Raw genomic sequence first — 17293 nt, 5'->3', positions numbered from 1 at the left:
CGTTCTAGTATGTATGTACGTACGTACGTACGTTTCATGATAATATCACTGCTGAAATTGCGTGGCATCGGCGTTTCTGCCATCCTCTCTACCCCTAATAGATTAAACTACTATTGGAGGATAGCAGAATACGAAAAATCCAGAAAAAAACGCCGTGTTTTTTTTATTAGGAACTCTTTTGTAGCTTGTCCTTAATGTGTTCCATCGTTAGAGCGCTGGCGACAATGGTAACTTTTGGCGATGACAACAGAACAACGAAGCGGCACTGCGTTGACTCTAAATTGCTTTGTGTGTATCTATGCGGTGTATGAAAAATCTACTAGACACATTGTTAATATTGGTTGGGCGAATCGGTAAAGTGTCGAGTGAAATAAAAGATATATAAAGTTATAAGCTAATGCTCAAATCATATTATGGGGAGTAGATTGGTAGAATTTATTATTTGCTTTCACGAGCGATTCTCACGATGATGTATTTCAATAAAAATGCCGTAGATAGATTCAGCTATGCGGTCTTTGGTAAAATGATTTTCGAGGATATCATGAAAGCGCCTGTCATTTGGAAATTATCTCCACTGCATAGTTCTACGTATGTTCTTCCCATGACCGGCCAAAAAGCGCAAGCGTCTTCGATAGTATGATATAAATCTAAACTAAAAAGATCGATAGTCACCTTCGAATGTATGTATAATTGAATTTGTTTTTTTCGTTAGGATTTGAAGATTATATATAGATATATATTATAAGATTTGAAAGTAGACCAATGGCGGCAAGTACTTCCACAGAGTGAAAAATATTCGCAAATATTAAAAAGTGGTCCAGCCAAAAAATATCTGTATCTGAAGCCCTCAAGGAGGCTTTCTTAATAAAGTTTTAGATCCAATCGGACCAGATTATAGTGAGTTATATACATATATATATATATCTAACTTTGAGCAGGCGCTTCAGGGTCCATCCTTCGGCGTCATTTACTACTTCATAACTTCACTGATATAGATATAAGCATTTCAGTCCACCCTTATTCTTCAGACAACGATTGTCATTACTTCAAAATATTATTAGCAAACCTAAGTAGGGCTGCAGCACTGTAGTAGATCGTCTTAAAGATCACAGAACGGTAAAGAACTAGGTGTTGTTTGTGAACTATTCGAAAAGATTCGGAACACGAAGGTGAAAGAAACTTTTATAAAAGAATCATGATATTTGCACATGATGATACCTGTGTGTAACTTGTTTCTTATCAATAAACGGCACAGATGTTGAAGTTACCTTAATCGAAGTTAGCCTCTCTATTTTACATTCTTTAAAAGGTGAATTGTTGTTGATGCTACAAAGTCGCGTAATGGTTCGGCTAAAATATAGACTATTATAGCTTAATCATGCGTGCCATAATCTCGGCTTGTCTGAAAATTGTCGATAACGTCGTGCTATATAAATCTATTTACAGTAGAGTGTATTTCAAAGAGTGGTTGGGTCGAATGTAATATTTTGACAAAGTATAGACGATTCCTTCTATCTAAACATGAGTCGATTATATTAGGCGGACATGCGACTTCGACATTGCGATATCATTGGACAGGAAGCATTGCTATCGCTCTTACGTCGCTTCGTTCCGCTTTCATAGTTTCTATTCGTCCGCCGAACACAAGCACCCCTTACCTTAATGTGGCGCCAAAATCGAAAATCTAATAGCAAGAACAAGAGTAAGATCATATGTTTGCTCGATTAGGTTTCTTTAGGGTTCTATTCACATTCTACATATACGTACATAGACATGTGTAACTGTATTAACTAAAGTAGGCGCATATGATTTCTTCAACGATATTGCGTGTCCTCGTCTGATATTTTGCTATTTTTCCTATGGCTTGAATTTAGTGGTTAATAGCGTTCTGTGTCGTATCAGTTTGACCAAAACGACCATTGTCGGTCGCATTCATTGACACCTGTGTTATGTCCTCGTCTATCTCAGTTTTTGCTTTCCATTTGACGATGTTTGAGCTCGTGCGGCTGCCTTTAGCGACTCGAGACTTTCGGATTACTCTAACGTCTATTTGCCTGTCACAGCTAGTCGGATAGTCTAGCAATCTCACCGAGGATCTCAGGATTTAATTTTTATCAAGCCAACTTTGCCACCGAATATGACAGTGAGGTCATTATAGTCCAGAGTAAGTGAATAGAAATTATTAACAGAGAGTTTGGTATTTGTAAATCAACAGTAGACAAAAACGACGTCGGACATTTGTAGCAATATCTATATGGTATAAAAGATTATAAAGGACTATCTCATGCGTGTCTCGTTTGCATTTACGTGGAGTAATTAGAGTATTGCGCATTCCACGAATACGCATAATTATAAACGCTATATTCAACACTATTATATATATATATATGAATTGGTGGCCGTTTAATATGGCAGATCGTCTCGACGAAATTTAAATTATCCCGCCACTCTAACGGTTTATATATTTATGTCTAGCTCGGCTTCATGGAGTCACAAAGTATGCGAAGGGCATTTCTCGCATGCATATAGTAATTTCACTGCTGCTGCTGTTGGAAGACTCCCGTTATTCCATGCCGTATAGTGATAATAAGTCCTTAAAATTATGTGCGATATTGGTAGCTTACGATTTGTATTGCATGTAACATGACGGGGTCACAGAGCTATAATTAACTACTATGTATTAATGCCATGAATTTCATTACACGCACGCAAACCTTCTAGCGCATCAGAAAATTATCCTGCAAATGGCACCAATAAAAAACAAATCTTGTGGATTGGAATTTAAACAAGTTCATGTCGGTCGATCACAATATTTCACTTTGCGGTTTGGAGCACGTTATAAGCCTTCAAACAGGAACTTTTCACAGTAGGCAACAGAAGCATGACCAAGCCATTCCGCTACCGACTCTGAAACAATTAGTTATCTCGTTACTATTTGGGTCCTTTCGATAAGATAGAACAATACGCCTTATTATTATAAATAGCCTATTGCGTAAATGGCCGTCAGCATCATCAGCAGCAGCAGCTCACTTATGCCTGTACCTAGTCAAGGACGATGCGAGCGTTCACCTTGAAAGCACTAGTTTTTGAAGGGTGACACCGTAATGCAACGGCTTAATATAAGAGCTTTGCCTTGTGTACATGTTAACTTTAGTGGCTGTGAAGAGTCACACGTTTGCGCCATTCAAAAACATGGGGCGTGGGCCATAGGACCATGAGAATAAATCTGTACACTTTACGCATGTTTACATAGACTGCGTACCATGGTACTGTTTTCATAGAAGACGTTAATGTCTCTTGAACTATTTAGTTTTTCCTGGCGTTCACTCACATCTATTCGCGTACAATACTAAAAAAAGGAGATTAGTAAGCTATAAACAAACGATGGCCATTGAAACATCAATTTCTATTGTACATCCAAAACAAATATACCATTATGGCGGTAGCTGCGTGTTGCTCGTGTTTGTGGTACTAGAGCGGGGGTGTTTAACTCTAATGGTCATTCTGCTGATCTGGCAGCGAAATTCTAACATAATGCTTCGGCGAAACAAAAAAAAACGCAGCCAATTTATAGGGGGTCTCACTTTTCTGATGCACGATTTTTTTTTGCAAGTATTCCTGCCTCGAGTAATGCAAGTATTCGAGCGGCATAAATCTATTAATTCACGCTTTTCACTTTCCATCACAATTACAGTGGCCGTAAAAACAATGTAAAAGAACGAGACATTGGGCCGACTAGTGAGAAGTATGTATCACATTTGCTTATTTTGCAAATTTTCCACTATGTTTATACTCTCTAAATCAATTTGTTCCTCTACTTTTACGACCACAGTAACAGGGTCCGTTATAAAAGGGCTTAACAACTTAGTGGGGTGTTCCCGCTTAGTGTAAAACAGGATAAATTGTGTTTTAGGTTTATTTAGCTAGAAATGTGATTACCGTTATCCACGTAAGTCAACCATGCGTTTTTAGCTGAAGCAAGATTGCCAACGACGACAGCGCGATTCCATATATCTATACAATTTGTGTTTATAGAATGCTTGAAAATCTCAGCGTTTAAGTAAGCACTGAAATTGAAAAAAGAGTAAGTTTTTTTAGTATTACAACTATCTGTATTTTATTCAGTAATCTTCTATATTTTATTGGCTTTACTGTTTTTCTTTTGTCATCTACTTAGAATCATACCTAATACATAATACGTAATTGCACCGCGATTATCCTGGACAAAGATGACTATTTTCGCGTGTTCTTTAATACTGCGTGTTATCACAAGTGTGCAAGGAAATTTCACACTATTTGAGCACGGGCTTCCATCACAAAACGTCCGTTCACGTCTTAAAAGTGAGTTAGTCCATTGCACAGTTGAGAAGATCTATACATAACGAACGCTTCTGCCTTTTCCCTTCTCTATAAATCACTATTTCTGTGCATCTATATACGTAATTGATTAAGTTACGTGACAAACTGGCAATTATTTGCACCGGTTCCACGATCGCCACATTAATCGAAGATCCTCTAGCTTCACACGTTGATTCAGTAATGCCGCTGCTACTGCTGTTGCCGCTAAATGAGCGCCGTGTCATCGGTCAGAAGTGGATTTTCTTTCTTCGTCACGCTACGCCTACTTGGCCTATCTATCTGCTTGTCTATGGAAGTGTCTTCGGAAGAACAGTGTAGCAAAAAGAATCCTGGGGTGCTCCCGAAGCATCCAGGAAGTAACTAATACCATATACGCGTTGCTTGTCAAATGGGATTTCCAGCATCAGTGAAAAAACAGTCCGACTCATTCACTTACAAACGGGAAGTTAGTATAAAAAAACGTGTCTCATTTCGCTACCACACCAGCTGTTGCTATAGGAGCTGAAGCTAGCGCAGGCCCAGCCTGCACTATTAGCAAGCAAACTGCATTGAATGCATACATCCGTATAGTGTAGCAAACGGGCTATAAAACGATGTGAAATTTTGTCAGATTCTGGGTCACGACAATAGCAGTCATTTGATAAGACAGGGAAAAAGAATAACAGTCATAGCTATGCGCAACAACAAGCGACGATGGATCTGTTGACGTTGCATTTATATGTGTTGTTAAGTCTTTTTTTCGAAGTTTTTATTTGGATTTCTCGGTTATAGGTTTGGATGATGGCTTCTTTGTGGGGTTTGCTGTTCAACAACAAACCCCACATTAATTGATGATGTAGCTTAAAACGTTCGCGTGTGGTACGCGCCTAATTATGCTCTACACAACATAGAATATAGTTATTCTCTTTTAAAGAAAATGTATCAGTTCTCTCTTAAAATAAAAATGTATAACAAGAAACACTCGTGACCTTGCTGAATGAATGAACGCTGTACCATAAGCTTGGAACAATGATTCGGTATTTATTTTTTATTTATATATTCATTATAAATTTAATTATATGGAAGTGTGAGAGGAACTTAGCTGAGATGTAGTAAAATGCATGCTAACTTTGGTCGCTTCAACGGTCATCGCATTTCGCGTCAGCCAGGCAACCTATGCCATTAACAGAGAGACAATTCATTTACGATCTATTATTAGCTGTTTCGAATAATAATAACAATCGTTTAGGCTTAAATTTCTGGCCGAAAGCAACTTTAGTACCAATATTTCAGTCCCGATGACCGGTTTATAATTGGATCAAGAAAAGCACATGTTTCTATCTCATGTGTTTTATGCGCTGAGTTAGATTGGATAGTACAGGTAACAGAGATGTTCACTTACACGGACAGACTGCATAGAATCGTGATTTCTAAAATAGCTTCTGTTTTAAAGTGTTATTTTTTCCGTTTTGCTTAAGTATAATGTATAAAAAGAACAATCGTCAAATGGTCTTTTGTAAGCTGGACATTTTTGTCCGGTCACTCTTTACAAGTTAACATTTAATGGAATAATATAATTTAGTCTCGAAGTTGTACTTAAAACAGAAAACTAACTTTCTTGAGAAATAATTTTGACGACCCTCTGCTAAGCTCCTAAAAGAGCAGATTTTGAATTAGACGATGAGCTTCTAAATAATAAAGTACTAAGACCTGATGTTAATATAATTATTAAGAAGTTGCAATCAACTTTTTGTAAATCAATCGTTTTTTTGAAACTGTCCTGATACTGTGTACGGCAGTAAACTGGCGTCACATAAAGACCCGTGCTGTCAATTAACGCTTCGGCTCCCTGCAAGCGCCTTAGCTTTCCTTCCGATTCTTTTTATCGCGTTTCTTCTGTATTCGCTGAAACGTTGGCTTTGGCTGAATAGTGAGTTATCAAATGCGCAGGAACTTTCATCTAAAATGTGGATTTCACATCGAAGCCGGTATCTTTAAGCATTCTGTATATCAGTACATAGTAATGTTGTTGAAGCTTAATAAGGAAGGTTCCCTTACCGTACATTTTTGACCATTTTCACAATTTGTGGTACTAACTTGTTGGACTAGTGAGAAGCTGACGTAAGCCAGACATCTGCAGTCCTAACCCTCCATACTTCACCGGCAGTCGAACCCTACCAAATAGTTGAATCAACTATCATTTCTGTCGAATGATTAAATATCATGGTTTACTCTGCCACCAGTGCTCTGTGTTTTGGACATTTCCGGAATAGCCTTCTTGTTTTGTCTGTTCTCATTATAACTTCACATATTTAAGCCTTAATACTCTAGTCGGTGCCAGCAGTAGGTCACACTATAACAAACAAATTTCAACTATGCAACTTCGATGATTTTCGAAAAATGGATAATCGACATACAGGCAAATGACCAAAGCTAGCAAATGAGAACAAATGGACGAGAGCTACGCAAGAAGTCGATATAAACAGAGACACAATTAGAACGTGCGAGGCGCACTAGTTCAGTAGGACGATGATGGTATTGGTTGAGCTGATTATGATCGCGTTGACGAACCCGCTCAACTAGACCTCACCGAAGATAGGGACGACGTAACAGAAAAAGATCGTTCGTCTGTGCTATTATCGAGGACAACTAGTGCCCAACTAGCAAAATTGTCTTATGCTTTTCTTTATTCTTCTACCGATATTTTACAGTTTTCGCTTTTGAACGTTTTGGCTGGACTGTCTCGTCCATTGCATATAGTCCAGTGTTGCAGGCCACCCCTGCTCCACGAGGAGCGCGAACGATCATATATCGACACTTGCAAACAAACATCTACACACAGAGAGGCATTACGACCCGACCCTCGAAGCGACCGATCGGCCAGCGGTTCATAATCGTTGTGGTCGCAACGTTAACTCAACGGGTTAACGCATGAAAAAGGGTGCGCTGATTGCGATACGTGAGGTGCGCTCAACTGGGCCGCTTCGCTCGTCGTGAACAAGGGGAAGACGGCACCCCTGCTTCCGTCGGCATTTGTCTCTTCATCGTTCTCGCCAAAGGCTCACAACGCTGCTGTTTAAGACGAGAAAAAATTCAGATGCTGCTGCTCCAGCTGGCGACTGTCTCTTTGACTCTTCGAGCTACGGCCGAGGCAGCGACCGTGGCAACTCTTACCTCGGCTGCTAATGTAGCTAAGAAAGGAGAGTGAAGATGGCTATAGTGGTGTCGAAAAATGAACGAACGGCAAAAATTGCCAAGAGCCGACGAAAAAGAAATACTTGCGGTCAAAAGGTGAACCATCAACTAAACGAAGGCAAGGGGGGGAATAGAGCCTGAAGGGAGAGACGGCCCCAGTTGCGAACGAACAGTCAGCGACCACCATGTTGTTATAATAGCATGTGCTGCCTGTAGGGACCAGTTAGTGCCACGAGACGCAAGTCATTGAGATCGTGAACGTCTGATACATCGCTCATGATACGAGAAGTCACGCCGGAAAAGTGGTTAACAGTTTTTGAACAATCGATGAACAGTTATAAATCACAAGGCGGATGTAAAGAGCAAACCCGTTTCTGTAAATATGAAGGAAGGGAGAATGTTGTTACTTAGCATTAGACCCATGTAATCGAATTGCCTTAACCCAATAAATTTTACTTTGTCCGTTATTTTATTATTCTATAAGTGGTAAACGGTTCAAAGCGTCCCGTTTACAGGAGAATTTCCATCATATCAGTGACTGCGGTATACTGGAGTACGTATGGTTTAAGTTGCATATATCTCAACGTGGAAATACGTAGTTCAATATAAATGTAGAAACCTGATGAAACCCGTCTGTATATATGTAGAAATATGAAATGCAAAAAACACACGAAACTAAGTAAATAGAAAAAAGCACCGTTAGTTTGCTTGCTTGTGTACATTCAGCGTAGGGGCAGAAGAACTAAAAGGTAATACTTGAGTTCGTGAAAACTTGTCTCAAGCTTATACTTCATTGTGGCTGGGATTACTTTTTATATCATGTACTTCTTCCTACTGTTGTCACAATTTTCCATGAATTGTCTCTATTGTGTCGGCATTTTATCTTGAAACAGTGTGCCCAACGAAATCAGAACACAAACTAAATATCCAGAAATCCATAGCGAAGCTTATCTCAAGTCTTCACCAAGGTATTAGATGTACTTCGTTTTCAAAAACTCTCGTAACCAAATGAGTGCGTAGCATTGCCTTATATAATACCTATAAGTATACATGGTGTTAAGACAAAAATGAAGTTCATAAATCAATCGTTCCGTCTAAATCACGATGGGTATGGCCTTAGACCAAAATGCATTTCTACAGGGTTTAGTCCTATTTTTACACTGGCTCCATACATTCCAACAAAATCTAAACATTCATTAAAATCGAGCGGAATTGGAGTAACACGATAATGGGACCCCTTTATCGGGGGGCTTTTTTTTATTTACCAATTCGTGATTACCATTGACACAGTAGAACTCATCTGACCACTTCATTGAAAAATGCTTTAAGAAGCTATAAGCATGTCTTTAATTAGAAGCACTCAACCTCGGTTCACACCCATATACGGCGATACCAGAAAAATGATAGCTCAATTAGCAATATATGCGGATAGATAGCCTCCGATGATTATGTGCTGCCACCTATCCAACTTACCACAACTGTGGCGCATCGTGAAGCCGTTTAAAACTTTCGAGTTACGGTTCGACTAGTTAGCACTATTTCGTTGGTTCATTCGTCTGGCAAAGCCGCAAACAGTGTCGCTGTCAGTCTGCCCCCGAAATCGACCATGTACCTTCGTTACCTGTAATTTTTTCAAATTGATTTTTCTTCCGACCATGACACGACTGAGGCGATGGCGGTCAACGAAACACTGAAAAGGTATTTATTATTTATGTATTGCTATTCTTTTAGTTGTTTCCTCTTTTCTATTATATTTTGGCGGGCCAGCAAATAAGACAAACGAGGTGTGCACAAAGCACTTTAATAAACCTCATCCGATGTTTTGTGGACGTCAACAAACGGTTCGAACGATAACAGCGGAATTGCTCAAGAGGACTGCCGTCATTGTTGCTTTATCCTGTACATATCTATGCTTCGTAGTTTCACGTTATCGATTCAGCTGCTGATTTGAACGGTGATTGTTTACCTGCTTCTAGAATCATACTTATTCCTCTTTTTTGTCTGTCTCCGCCATGATGATTTCAAGAAGAATTCAACATATATCGTTGCAGAAGCATGACTAGTATGCCTATCTTGATTCTCATGCCCAAATCATTTTCACCTCTGCTTTTTGGCGTTGTTTTTTTTTTTATCTAGGATTGCCAGATAGTTAATCGACCCTTCAACACAGACAAGCATTTCTTTATATGTATTTTAAATATCTGGTTTTATTTAACATATGCAAATGGTCAGCTTAGTGGATCCTTAGGTGGCTTGTCGCAAGAGACGCTGACCAGAGATTCCCAAAGTAGAATTAAATTTCTTTTTTTTTTTATCAATTTGTCAAATTGAATACCTACAGGTCGGTTTTCTTTATCGAAAGGTTGCAACATGTCCTTATTAAACTCATACTTACACAGCTACGAAATATTTGAGACAGCGCATGTTTTTTCAATAAAAGAAATTTCAGGGCTCTGTGGAAGTATTTTTTTTTTTGAAAAACCTAAATCTATTTGCTCAGCAGTTAAACGGGGACGGCTTGAGTTTTCACACATGCTTCGTATAGATTTAGTTGAAAAACTTTGATTTGAAATGATTTGTTTTTTTTCACTTCTATCCAAACAGAGGGAAGGTGAAGAATGGTTTGCGGGTTGAATATAGTTGTTATCTTATGTCTGGGTTTTCAATAAGAGGTAGAGCAGTGCATTCCACGTCCAGGACAAAGCGCAGATAACATGGGCCTAGTGGAGGGTTGATCTTGTTTTCGGAGAGACTATAATTCATTTTCATTTATTTCATTAACCCCTCAATACGTCCCCTCAAATCAACCTGGATCTTCGACGTACTAATGCACGTACTCGGCTAGCCGCTGGTCAAATGCTAGAGCGATTCGAATATATGTTGATCCGCTAAAATTAGACAATTAGCTGACTCCTGGCTATCGTCAACCCAAAAAAAGCAGAAACCCTGGAACATTAGTACGTTACAGTTGAACTTCTGCGTGGTTCCATTCAAATCGCTTAGCTAGTACGATATATTTTCCTGGCGAGATAATGTAAGAATTAGTATAGCCAAGTTGTCTTATGAAAGTCTAGTCGCCATGTTAGTCATCGTTTTCTGTTGTCTACCTCGTGTATTTCTGTTACTAACATGTATCTTCCAGTGATTTTAGTATATGCTGTGTAATTAACAGTATTCTGTTAATTTATGGATACTGGAGTTGATGTGCATGATCGAATTTATAGCATAGCCACAATGCCATCCTATTTCACGTTTAAGATTTTTCCGTTAACAACGTAATGCTTAATATAGGACGTATTTAAAATTTAGCGCCGTCAGACTGACAACTTCAATTGAGATATAGAATCGATCGGAAAGTACAGAGATCATATCTCGGGAATAATCACGTTACTTAGTCTAAATCGAAAGTAGAATGTGCGTCACTAACCTACCAACGGATTAAATGTCAATGTTTTTCTATTTAGCCTGCCAATGCTGCTGGAGACATGCGCTAGCAGTTCTGCATCAAGTGGACTGCTTGGCGGGGCCGTCATGTCGTCGGTACCTCCATCATCGGCGCTTTCCTCTGTCACCATTAACGGAAATTACCTGCATGCAAACGGGGCGGCAGCTTCTGCCCTCACTAAACCCAACGTGAGTACGAGCAGACGGAGCCACTTCAATGACCTCACGGAATAGTTTGAATATGTTCAAATCAGCTTGAGCAAACAATCTCAAGCTCGTAGAAGACCTACAAGTTTTCCCTTCAAAGTAGGTGTTCTCTCCTACGAACTTTTTCAGCATTGGACGACTGTACTGAACAGTGAACTAGATAGATAATAGTTCCGGTTCAGGTTTGTTGTTAGGTTTACGGGCTAGTTAAACTATTCGATATTGAGACTCAGCAGAATACACAAGGAAGCGAGCATAAGGTTTGTACGCACTAAGCAGATATAAATATTAAATTCGGAAAAGATCTATTTATGAATAAATGTATCGCTTCGTTCAGTCTCGTTTTTAAGTAAACTAGCCGTTGTTTCTCGGGTACTGATTCATAAACGTTTGAAATACCTGTTTTATTGGTTTCCTAATAAGAACGCGCTGAAGATTTCGTTTAGCAGACTTATTGGTAGAGGAAAGCAGTTTACTAAACTAGAGCTACCTCTTTTTTCTTTTTTTTTTCTAAACTACTCGGCGGAAAAACAAGATTCTTGTTTTCATTCTAAATCAAATAAAATGATCCTAAAATGACACGATGATGTTAACCATTATGTAAAAAATTGTCGTGACTTGCAATTTTCAGTTGGTCACCGTTGTTAAGGTGGGCAGCCCCCCTGCATGGGGTGAGGATGCCCGCTCGTTGACATCATTTCAAACGTTTCCTCGGGCTCACTCGCGAACAACATCGTCCTCTGAATCTCCGGATGCTATTTCAGGTGGCGTTCCGCTGGCGCCTTTAAACCCTTTGTCCGGACCCGACACATCACAGGGCTCAACTACTACTTCATGTAGTACCTCTACCGACAGCTCATCTATACTTACTGTGCTTATTCCTCTGGGAGCAGGAGACCGACGATTCGGTTTCAGTGTAATCGGTGGTGTTGATGAACGATTCGCACCGAAAATCGAGGCAATAAACGCAGGTTTGTACTCATCAGGTTTACAGATAAATGTCTGATGTGCAGAAGAAGTTTACTCACTCTGAGATGTATACATTTTCAATTATAGATCAGGGCTGATCTCTTAGAATTGATGTGTTCGTCACATCTCTATACGGTCGTGATTGTGCTGAGCGCTCAATCAAATAAAATCCGCTGCGTCTGGGTTATTTGGGTTAGAGAAGTAATGATTTATTAATATCAACGATTATTTTATCCACGCAAGCGAAATTAAATATTATAATATTGCACGTTTGTCCTTGGTGAACCTCAAGAAAAAACCTGCGGAAACGCGGCCCTCTAGCTCCCTACGACAACTTCCCGGAAGGGTTTGGCAAGATTACGGATGCAAAGATATCTCTGATATCAAAGACACCTTAGATAGGCATAGACACTAGTTTCGGAACAATGTGAAGCAAAAATAACTATGTATGCGGAGTTTTCTAAGAGACAAAAAGCTTCTGTGTAAAGGATCTGCTTGGTCATCCTTTCTTTTCGTACATGCTATACCCGAGTTCCCATTCAGCCAGGTTACCAGTTGAAGAAACCCGTATTTGCGATTCAGCTGACAGTTGTCAATTTGTGACTATTTTAATGTAATCACGTTGCCTAAGTGCCCTGATCCCATTGCTGCCACTCTTCTACCAACTTACACAGTTGCGTAGAGGTAACTTGATGTAATAGCTAGTAATAGATTAGCTAATGACATTAAACAAATAAAAAGAAAAGAAAAAAAATTATGGATGAGTCAACAATTGATACAGATAAATAAAAGCAACTGCATATATGCAGATATAGGAACATAAAATTTACAAAAATGTCATTAATTCGTGATATATAATTATAGTGGTAATTTCACTGGATGTTTCATTTTTATTGGCTCTTCTAAGAGGCTTAGAAGACCCTCCTCTTTTAGCTTTTTTTTTATTTTATTCTATTTAGCCTAAGTATTTTGTTGAATGAACAAATACCATTGGCCAACATTGTGAAACCCTTCATTCGTTTACGCCTGTCAAAATGTATTCCTCTAAATGTAGAAGATAAGATAGATTTCCTAACCTATAACGATAATCGTTTCTCAAAATAGTAATTCCCTAAGGTGTTTCTGAAACTTTCTTAAACTAGTTCAAAGCTAATTGCTATACACTGTAAAGCTATTTTAATATAGATAAAATTTTAGATGGACGGCCCAGTTTAGCTAATTAGGTAAACGTAATAGAAAAGCAAAGATTTTAGCGCTACATAATTACCGCATACTCGAATTATTTCTCCGCTCAGTAACTCCTTTTGCCGTGAAACGCTTATTTTATGGGCGGGTAAATTGAGCTGGACTGCGTCCAGAACGTTCGTTGACGACATCTTTGTCTCATCGGTTTCACACGTGGCAAATGTACAATTGACTGTCGCTGAGGCATCCGTATTCAGTAAGCATTGTTCCCTTCGGGTAGGACTAAGTATGTTGCAGACAAATACCTCATACCATTTTGCGTAGGGCTTTTAGTTCTGGAAATGATTCACTCTTTCCTAATACAATTGGATCTACTGCTTTTTTATTGGGTCTTCATAGCCCCGAGTGCTTCTGGACTTTCAAATAATTCTATATATATATATACATAGAATCGGTCATACTTGTTTTCCCGTTAAGAGATTTGTTACTCAGGAAGTGTTTCTGGATCAATTGAAAAGGACCGTCGGCGGTCAAACAGGATCCGAAAACAAGTATTTTGAAAAGGAAGAAAAAATCCCAGCAGCACTTTTCAAGACTCAAATAGAAGCTTTTTTGATCATTAGACTGAAAAAGCATCAAGAATATATAATATAATCGCTTTCCTCAGGTTGTTGATTGAGAACAGTCTATGAAAGGTAATTGAAGACAGCCGATGACTTTGATTCATCCTTTCCAAATGGTAGTACTTGTCCCTTCGTTCGGCGCAGAACGCTTGATCCGTGCCAGTACTTTCGCTGATGTACTTTTTGTAGGGAGCATAGGAAAAGTAAGACATTGGAATCAAGGCTAATTTCACTAGTCCCCTCAATGCTGTTCCGTTGAAAGTGCTTATGCACATTTTACTCCTGCCTGAAGAAGTCGATACTTTTCAGTTGTGCGCCGCAGTTTCTGAGCATAACCAGAAGAGTTACTTAATTTCATCTAGGCTTACTGTCTTGTGCTAGTTCTTTATGGCCTTGCTTACGCTGTCAGTTCGTAATTTACCTAGACAGTCTGAAAAAAATACTATGGTTATACTTCTCAATGAGCACCTGGCTTGATCGGCCGGCAGAGTACAAATCTAGCTGTTTGTAGCAGGTTTAATTAGAGCACAGACGGTTTGGAGGGAGGCTAGGTGTAAATTTTCACATGGAGATTCTTCAGTACACTGATTATAGACAACGACGTCTACATATGGCGAAGATTATATTTCGCAGATAGAAAAATGAAGAGTGTCTGTATCGGAGGGCCATTGCCGGGTACGCGAAACCTAAGAAAAGTGTTTTAGGGCCTTACTCTGTCCGCCTTTACTCTTGTGGCTTCTTGAAGTTTCTTGAGGCAGAAAACGAAGCAAGATAATAGTAAAATGTGCAGTGGTATCGATATACGAAAGGTTGTTTTGCTACTTCAGGTGCACATAAACTAACGATAACAGGTATGTGCATTACCACCGCTTAATAGTTGCTGAACCTGAAAGCTAAACATGTTACGCTGAAACTTTCAGGATCGCCGGCAGATCGTGCAGACGTCCAGGTTGGCGACGAGATTTTGGAGGTTAACGGACGTTCTCTGGCGCAGTGCACTCACACCGAAGTGATCTCGCATATTCACCAATGTATTCGCGCCCGATGTATACAGCTGAGACTGCAAAGGCGTACAGTGGCAACTAATGGATCCAGTGGAGGAGCTGTAAGAGACTCTTCAGCATCACTGCATAATAAGAACGGCACAAATTCAAGCAATACTTACGCCCTACCCTCGCCACCTCCATTACCCAATCATCCAACAAGTACTTCTGGCAAAGAAGATTCCAACTCGGTTTCTCAAAAGGTTGGCTATTTCTCCATTGTTCTCGTACTGCGTAGGTAATGCTGAGCTGTCATTCGATGTATTTTTCGCTGATAAATATAAAGGCAATAAAGAGGATCCATCAAACGATCCTGTATAGCCTGATCTCATCCTTAAAATAGGAACGCATACGGGCGAAATGGAATGCGAATGCATACGTAATTAGAAGTCACTGCATAATTGGCAAAAAGTACAGCTGGTTGCAATTCGAAAGGAGTTGTCTGTCTGGAGTGACATTTTGTGATCCATCTCTCGACGTTATCGAACTACGTTAGCCGCTTGTCGGCCGGAAAAAGGTAGAGCAGGTATTCCAAATGTGGAAAACGCCAAAAGCTGGAGAAAATCTGTCGTGGCAGGTTATTTCCGGCCAAGCTGAAAGTTGGTAAATCGCACCTTGTTGTCGGACTCAACCTTGTACGAGAACGATTTTCGTTTCTTTGTACAGTCATAAGTCATTTGTCTATGCTATGCAATAGTTAATCTCATTGATTCAAGGACTCAAAATAGAATCATCATAATAGAGATCGGACATGTGTAAACACAGTGACTAAAGTTTCGTCGAAGTTCTCACGTAATTTAGAGTACAGTGTGATCGCCCTAATAGTCCATGTTTATGCTGAATGACTGAGCTACTAAGACGTAGATCTTCATTTGAGAACTTCTAGCTTAAACGGGAATTAAAAAAAAAGCACATCGAGATTGCTGAATAACTAACTATATTGTCACTGTTTTATCTCAACAAGTCGTTCCTCATGAATTGCGCTTTTCTAAGATGACATATTAGCTTCTACAGTTTTATAAACCTAGCAATTAGTTAATAGGGCAGATCCTAAAGCGATTTTTCGACGCGCCCTTCTCTTTCATCAGCTGTTTTTCTTTACTACTCTGGATAGGCATGCAGGGAAGTAGCCCAAACATCAAATTATCCAAGTAAATGGAACAAACTATGTGTCTGTAACGAATGAAATCGTTTAGGGCAAGGTTTGATGTATACTATGGTCATCTCTCCCGTCGCCTTTGGTCGAGTCGATTCGCATCTTTCTACATCATACTACTGATTTTCGAACCGGTACATATACCCATTTATTCGTTTCGATTCACTGTATCTTCAGCAGCAGAAGTTCGACATCGCCCTTCTGTCGAAATCGACAACAATGCTGATACCGATGTCAGTGATGATGATGATGATGTATGTATGTATGTATGTATGTTAGCGCATCTGTGCCTGTTTTTAGTGTACTGGGCGATCCGTCCGCGTCCATATGTGACCATATGCAATGCATAGTTGGCCTACTTCGACCATTCCGTTGACCCGTCGTATTGGTCATTTCCGCTCTTAGCCAACAAGTGTTTTTCTAACAACTCAGCAGGCCGACGTGCGCTGCAGCGACAGCGTTATCAGCGGTGCCACCGTGACGAGGACAACGATGACAAAGCGACGTGGCAGTTTTTGTGACCGCATCGCTTCGGTCCGTCCGTAGAGATATTACCGCGTCCCCAGCAACCTCTTGAAAATTTTCAATTGTTAAGACATACCTTGTATTTCATCGACGTTTAACTGTACAGCCCAACGACCCTACGATTTGGTGGAACGGTACGCTCACATTGACCACACTTTTACGTAAAGAATATACAGGTGAACATATGAGCATAACAGCAAATAGATAGGCTAATACGAGGTCACTCCCTTACCAATTGCTTTTCTTGAATTTTTTCTTGAATAAAGCTAGTTATAGGCTGACATATAATGCTTTGTCATCACTTACCGCTATCGATGTTTTAACATTGACATGTATGAGCGTGTCGCTTTTGACTCTATTTTGTTATTGTGGACGGAGTGATGGGAAGACGTTGTGAGGGCTGAGTGATTTTTCTCTGTAATCTTACATCTGCGCATACGATAGCGATGTTCTCAAAACAGGAATGTTCGATCGTGTAGTTGGTATCAGTGCGGTACTGGAATGAATGTGCTCGCGCTGATAGTGATAACGACCGGTCGGTCTATATGACCTGAAATTGACTTACCAGATAGGACATCTTCAATTACACTTAATTGAAGATGTCCTAT

General features: G+C 39.7%; 1 protein-coding gene and 1 long non-coding RNA gene across 6 annotated transcripts in view; one reads left to right on the top strand and one right to left on the bottom strand.

The window, feature by feature from the left end:
• The window catches only part of LOC111243517 (uncharacterized), a 32003-nt gene that overhangs the window by 6717 nt on the left and 7993 nt on the right, over positions 1-17293 (top strand). For all 5 annotated transcript variants that reach the window (XM_086978090.1, XM_086978089.1, XM_086978088.1 and 2 more), the window contains 3 exons: positions 10998-11166; positions 11816-12155; positions 14882-15207. In XM_086978090.1, the coding sequence (XP_086834216.1) occupies positions 11005-11166; positions 11816-12155; positions 14882-15207 (828 nt within the window). In that variant the 5' untranslated portion in view covers positions 10998-11004. The remainder of the gene's footprint in view (positions 1-10997; positions 11167-11815; positions 12156-14881; positions 15208-17293) is intronic.
• Positions 2745-5251, bottom strand: LOC147758995 (uncharacterized). Its single transcript, XR_015319551.1, has 3 exons — positions 4482-5251; positions 3940-4067; positions 2745-2907 (listed from the first exon to the last, which is right to left on the bottom strand). It is a non-coding gene; the product is annotated as an uncharacterized LOC147758995 (long non-coding RNA).

This window comes from Varroa destructor, unplaced genomic scaffold (assembly GCF_002443255.2).
Source record: "Varroa destructor unplaced genomic scaffold, Vdes_3.0 BEIS01000001.1, whole genome shotgun sequence".
NCBI classification, from domain to species: domain Eukaryota; kingdom Metazoa; phylum Arthropoda; class Arachnida; order Mesostigmata; family Varroidae; genus Varroa; species Varroa destructor.
Note: the sequence above shows the minus strand (reverse complement) of the source record. Positions and strands in the feature narration are given on the sequence as shown.